The 6,331-nt window shown below is 35.9% G+C and overlaps 1 protein-coding gene across 1 annotated transcript; it reads right to left on the bottom strand.

Moving 5' to 3' along the window:
- Window positions 1-544: 544 nt before the first annotated feature.
- LOC131661176 (probable inactive receptor kinase At5g10020) lies at window positions 545-5,462 on the bottom strand. The gene is made up of 3 exons (XM_058930617.1): window positions 4,393-5,462; window positions 1,561-3,135; window positions 545-1,362 (listed from the first exon to the last, which is right to left on the bottom strand). The coding sequence occupies exons 1-3, from the start codon at window positions 5,318-5,320 to the stop codon at window positions 782-784; spliced, it is 3,084 nt and encodes a 1,027-aa protein (XP_058786600.1). The 5' UTR covers window positions 5,321-5,462; the 3' UTR covers window positions 545-781.
- Window positions 5,463-6,331: the final 869 nt, after the last annotated feature.

Here is a 6,331-nt window from a genome sequence, read left to right as displayed (position 1 = left end):
AAGAAAAAATTCATTTTTTAAAGACTGAAACACATACCCTAAAAAGCAATGCTAAAATTCCATGATTGATGTGCTAATTGAGTGTTATGCTCGCGTAATTTTTTATCTTAACTTAAAAACTCAGACTTCAATGAGGAAATAGAATGGAAGGTATTCAAGTCCTCTAGAGATTAAGGGTATGATTGGTTGTGATTCGTGAAGAGAATGCTACAAAGGAGAAAAGAGAGAGTGGAAGAAGTCATAAAGATACGAAGAATAAATAAGATTTGATGTAGTATTATTTAGTATAAGAAAAATAGAGGGGAGAAATGTTTATAATTATTAAAAATACAAAAGTGTCCTTAATAATAACTTTGAATTAAGAGAAAATAGGTGTATAAATAACAAGTTAGTATCAAATTAACATTTCTCTTCTCATTCTTCTCTATTCTGAAGGGATTGAAAAAGTGGTGTGCCTCACTCCTTTCTTTCTCTCTTCTCAATCTCTTCCCTATTTCTATTAAACCAATCACACCCTAAGTGGGTTTTATTCAAAACATCTATGTTTCAAATCAAACACCAACACTGTCGATTAATCAATCAATGTCGCTTTACAATAAATATTGTTTTTCTTCCTAAATAAAGAGAATAATAGAAGAAAAGAATATGATGATTAGCCCAAAATAAGGCCTGAAACCAATTAAGGAGGGAGAGAGAAGATGAGTACAAAGAATTAGAAAATAACAATGGGTCCAGGAACCAAAAATAAAAAAACTAATTCCCAGACACATGTACAAAAAATTCAAGCCGATGGTATAGAACAGAGATCTTCAAAAACTTGTCTGATGTTAGGCCTTTCATGTACAGGGAGAATACACCTGAGAGATGTTGCTAGCAGTTGGTCCATCTCTTTAGAGGATTCTTCACCACCTGCAATGTCTCTGTCTATACAGTCCATTACCCTTCCTTCTCTTTCACACAGCCTAACCCAATCTGTAAGATCAACAGCGCCTGATTGTCCCGATATTATGTCGCCTGCACTTTTTCTCGTTAATAATTCCATTAGGATCACACCAAGTGCATAGACATCGGCCTTAAAAGATGGGAGTGGTTTGGATGCAGAAGCAAGTTCTGGAGCACGGTATCCAAGTGCTCCTAGATTTAGTATCTGCTCTGCAACTCCAGCCGGCGTCATGAGGCGGTGCAGACCGTAGTCAGTAAGACGGGCACCGTAATCAGGGCCTGCTAACAGAATATTTGTCGGCTTCAGATTTCCGTGAGGAAGCCCTCGGTCGTGAAGGTATAAAAGACATCTTGCAACATCAACCGCAACTTTTATTCTCTGACTGAATGACAATGGTGAGTATCTCCGGGGTGTGGTCTCTGTGCAAACAGATACATTAATATTATACTAACTTTAAAAAAAACTTGTGTCACGGGAAAATGCTACCAATAAAAAGAACAAAATTTAGGTGCAGTTCCATGTGCATTTTTTATTCAAGTTTTCTCGAAAAAATAATACTTGAATCAAAATCAAAATGACAAGGGGTTGAGATATGCTAGCGGAAGTGTTAATATTACCGTAGAGATGGAGGGCCAAGTTGTCTCCATGAATATAGTCAGCTAACAGAAGCCTCTCCTGTTCCCGAGGCCCCCAATAGGATGCTCGTAACGGCACGATATTGGGATGCCTCATAGAACCAATCCTTTTAACTTCTCTAGCAAACTCCTTTTTATGTTTGACCAACCCCACCCTTAACCATTTTACAGTCAACATATGACCACTGTCCAGGGTAGCTTTGTACAGAGTGCCGTGGCTACTTCTGCCAAGAACTTCAGCCGGAGCTCGAGATAACTCCTCTGCAGTGAATGCTAGTGAAGAATCCAGAAAAAACAGTTCCCCAGCCAGTCGATCTGGTGAGTAAACATCCAACATCACAGGCTTTTCACAAGCCTCTATAAAACGGGGTGAGGACGACAATGGGGAACTGGGAGAAGACTTCCTTCCAGATGACATAGGAGGGTTATCCATCAAATTAGGAATTACCGGTGCTGAACTGGTTGCTACTCCCTGAGACAAGCCATGTTCAGAAATTTCAGTAATAAACTCTGACTGCTGTCCAGAAAGTGACCTTGAATTGGATATCAACAAGTGATCATTTGAAAAGCTCGCCGAAGATGATGGGGGAAGAGCATTTGAATGGAACTTGAAGAGAGAAGCCCTTGAAAGTCCTCCAGTAGTTTGACCACCAAACTCACTTCTCCCGTGAAATTCTTTTGCTTGTGTTCGATGATAAGCCAATAAAACAAAAGCAATCATCACAGCAGCACCCACAGAAGCAAGGATAATTGCTATCCTGATATTACCCTTTGAACTGTGATGTTTATTTGGAATATTGCCTGGCAGTGAAGAATGTTCAGGAGAATTCTTTGATAACTTTAGCTTTTCATTTCCAGGGTAAAAGGATGATGTAGGAAACCGCCGCAAATTTTCGGGAACAAGGCCAGATAGATCATTGTTGGACACATTAAATACATTCAAGCTAGATGAAAGCTTGTCAGGAATATTGCCAGTGAATTTGTTGTTAGACAAATCGAGGGACACTAAATCAATAAGTTTGATCAGTTCATTTGGAAGTTGTCCAGAAAAGCCATTCCTTGCCAGATTCAGCAGTTTGAGCTTAGCCATCCTACCTATATCAGAAGGCAAGACACCTTCTAAAGAGTTGTTTGATACATCAAAATATTCCATTGGCAGAAAAGGAGAAGTGAGTAGTAATTCACTAGCCCCTGAACCTTGAAGCAAAAGTGGTCCTGTAAACTGATTTCCAGAAAGATTGAGTCTTGTCAGTGATGGTGAAATAACTAAACTAACTGGAATGGATCCATTAAGTTCATTCAAACTTAAGTCAACGGTAGACAATTTTGAATATTCTATAATAGAAGGCAAGGATCCTGACAGCTTGTTTGAACTCAAATCAATAACCTCCATAGTGGCTTCCCAATTCTCTATTACAGAAATGTCACCAGAAAACATATTCCTGCTCAAATCTATGACTGTACAGCTTTTCAAAGAAGTTGGCAATGGTCCTGATAAACTATTCGACGAAAGATCCAAAACATTTAAAGTGGTAGAGTTAATTACAGCAATTGAGCCTGCACATAAGCAAACATATGCAGAAAAATTAACAGAGTATTAAGTTTAAATAATTTAAATTCCTAAAATCTGAAATACTTCACAAACCATGATGCAAAAATCATTTATATATATAAAAGAGCCTCCTGGAAAATTTATTTGAAAATTGTTAAATTAAACTGGTATTCTCATTTGAAACATGTGAATTTAAAATAAATGCTTTAAAATGATAAGGAAATCAAAATAGCACCACTAGGATAAAGCCACTAGCAAGTGTTGGGAGTGAACAAGAAAAATGCATGCAGAAAATTATAAGACAACCAATTAAGCTTCCTTGAAGAAAAATATCTCACTACGATAAACAAGTGGCCAAACACCAAGCATCATAAGATTCAAACACATACAAAGAGTCAAAATTCTAAAAACAAAAAAAAACAAAAAAAAAATAGTGTCCTAGACAACAAACAATGCCTGATTGAAGATAAGGTAGTGTTCATCAGAAAAAATGTATAAAACAAAAGATTCAACATCATTAACTTCCCCTCAAGTTCCCCTTTTTCTCTCTATCTTCTCACCCCCTACCCATTTCCTGTTCTCGCTCCCGCTATGTCTATGGGAAGACGACAATTGTGCTGATTCATTTGCAAGCTTATTGATTCCATTAAAGCCACATGCAAAATTGAATTAATAAACTTCCATTAAAAAAAATTCCCCTACAATTCACCGCGTGGCCTTTGAGTCACGACAAAATTCCATGATTGAAAATGTTTCTTGTCATCATTTCCGCATCTTTTCTCGCTCCCTCTATGTCTCTATGGGAAGACGACAATTGAAATAAATTATTTGCAAGCTTATCGATTCCATTAAAGCCACATGCAAAATTGAATTAATAAACTTCCATTAAAGAAAATTCCCCCACAATTCACCGCGTGGCCTTTGAGTCACGTCAAACTTCCATGATTGAAAACGTTTCTTGTCATCATTTCCGCACCTTTTCCGCATACTAAAACGCATGTGCATGCACATAAATACACAATCAATTAAATACAAATGCAAATTCTGCCTACACTTCTTCATTTTGGCTAAGTAATGAGAGGTTGGAATTGAAATAATTTCTCATTATTAGAAATTTAGAACCCAACATGCACATTGCATTGCAGACTTCTTAGACTGTCTTGACAAAACAAGTAAAATACAAATCAAAAAAGGAGAAAATATCAATGTTACGCTACACCTACAATTATCTAGCAGGTGATCATCAAGTTAGAAAATTTTACCAGTAAATCCATTGGAACTGAGATTCAATTCTTCCAATAACATTGAAGTCAACAACAAGTCCTCCGGCACAGCCCCAAAGAAAAGATTTCGAGCGAGTCTCAGAACTCGAAGTCCACGCAAAGAAACAAAAGAAGGAAGCTCCCCTCTAATCATGTTATCACTCAAATCCAAAGCTTGCAAGTTCCGAAACAATTCAATTGAGTCATTTCGGAAGAAGTTCCCGTTCAATTTATTGTGACTCAAGTTCAAAAACCGAACAGTATTGGCCAAAGAGGAAACATTCTCGAGAGTAATGGAAAGTCCACCATAGAACTGATTCTGACTCAAATCTAGAAACTCGAGGTTTCGAAGAGTGGGAAGAAGGTCACCAATGTCAGCCCAGAGTTCGTTAGCGTGCAAATCGAGAACCCTAAGTTGTTGAAGATTGTTGAGACCAGTAGGAAATCCGCCTTTGAATTGGTTATTCGATAAATTGAGATAATTGAGACCCCACAGATCGTTGATCCGTGCCGGGATTGGACCGTAGAATTTGTTGCTTGAAAGATCTAAATGCTGGAGAGAGGTAATTATACCTAAAGAAGGGGGTAACCTTCCGGTGAACTGATTCCCGGCGAGACTAAGGTTTTTGAGCATTTTAAGGTCGAGGAGAGTATGAAACTTAATCTCTCCGGTGAGGTTGTGATTCTCGAGTACAATTCCGGTGACGTTTCCGGTGAGTTCGTCGCAGGAGATTCCTTCCCAGGTGGGGGGACAAACATCGAAGTTGGTGATGGAATGAGGGTTCCATGAGTTGAGAACTAGATCTGAGGTTATGCCTTTTTTGAATTCTAGAAGAGATCGGAGCTCGAGTTGGGAGGCGGAGGAGGAAGTGAGGAAAATGAAGAGTAAATGTAGTGCGGAGAAGATGAAGTGCGGTGGAGGATTCATCGGAGTTAATGTGGTGGAAACGATGCGTTTTAGTAATTCATTGTTGGAGAGAGAACCCTAGGAGGAGGTGGAGAGGGTTAACTGCGTTGAACGGAGGTGGAAGAAGGGTTTGAGAGAGAGAGAGAGAGAGAGTTCAGTGTAGTTTAGCACTATAGGGTTTGGTTTTTTAATTTTCGTTTATTATTTATTTACAAATAATTAAATAATAATAATAATAATAATAATAATAATAATAATAATAATAATAATAATAATAATAATAATAATAATAATAATAATAATAATAATAATAACAAAGTTCGAATCCTACCAGGTGCTATCAATCCTTGCGTGGATCAGTCCATACAGAACTTTGTTCTGCCTTTAAACGGGCCCCGCTAGTGGACGGTGGGATTGGTCCCTCTTGGATTAGTCGGTCGCAAGGCCGGATACCAAGATTTTCAAAAAAAAAAAATAATAATAATAATAATAATAATAATATAGTAGTACAGATTAATTTTTAGAAAAATAAATATCAGATTAATAATATATATATATATATATATATATATATATATATATTAAAAAATTAATTTTATACTCCTTTCTACCAAAATAAATATCAGATTTGAAAAATTATTTGTCTCAAAATAAATGTTACTTTTAATTCTCAATACAATTTTAGTTTTTATTTTTAATTGTATCTTTTAATTAATACTCATAATTTTTTATTTCTCTCACATAATAATAAGAAGAATAAACTAATAATAAATAAGGATAATTTTTTATTTCTCTTTTATTTATTATATTTTTTTAATATATGTAAAAGTGTAAATTATGACATTTATTTTAGGACGGAGGAACTACTTGTTATTATTGTATTATGTTTTTATATGTACATTCAATTGAATTATATTATATAATATATATTGCTAAATTAATTTTATTTATATTTTGAGATTAATTGATATATTTTGTCAGTGAAAATGATTTTACACGATTCGCATATTATAATCATTCATAATTATTATT

This window comes from Vicia villosa, linkage group LG3 (genome assembly GCF_029867415.1).
Source record: "Vicia villosa cultivar HV-30 ecotype Madison, WI linkage group LG3, Vvil1.0, whole genome shotgun sequence".
NCBI lineage: Eukaryota > Viridiplantae > Streptophyta > Magnoliopsida > Fabales > Fabaceae > Vicia > Vicia villosa.
The sequence above is the reverse complement of the archived record's forward strand: the minus strand, read 5'-3'. Positions and strand labels throughout refer to the sequence as shown.

What these genes read in the sequence shown, in the direction of transcription:
- LOC131661176 (XM_058930617.1), bottom strand. Translation starts at nt 5,320, where the DNA reads ATGAATCCTCCACCGCACTTCATCTTCTCCGCACTACATTTACTCTTC. An exon ending in CAGTTCCAATGGATTTACTG is followed by an intron (nt 3,136 to 4,392) that starts GTAAAATTTTCT and finishes GCTTATGTGCAG; the next exon opens with GCTCAATTGCTGTAATTAAC. An exon ending in CTTGGCCCTCCATCTCTACG is followed by an intron (nt 1,363 to 1,560) that starts GTAATATTAACA and finishes CTGTTTGCACAG; the next exon opens with AGACCACACCCCGGAGATAC.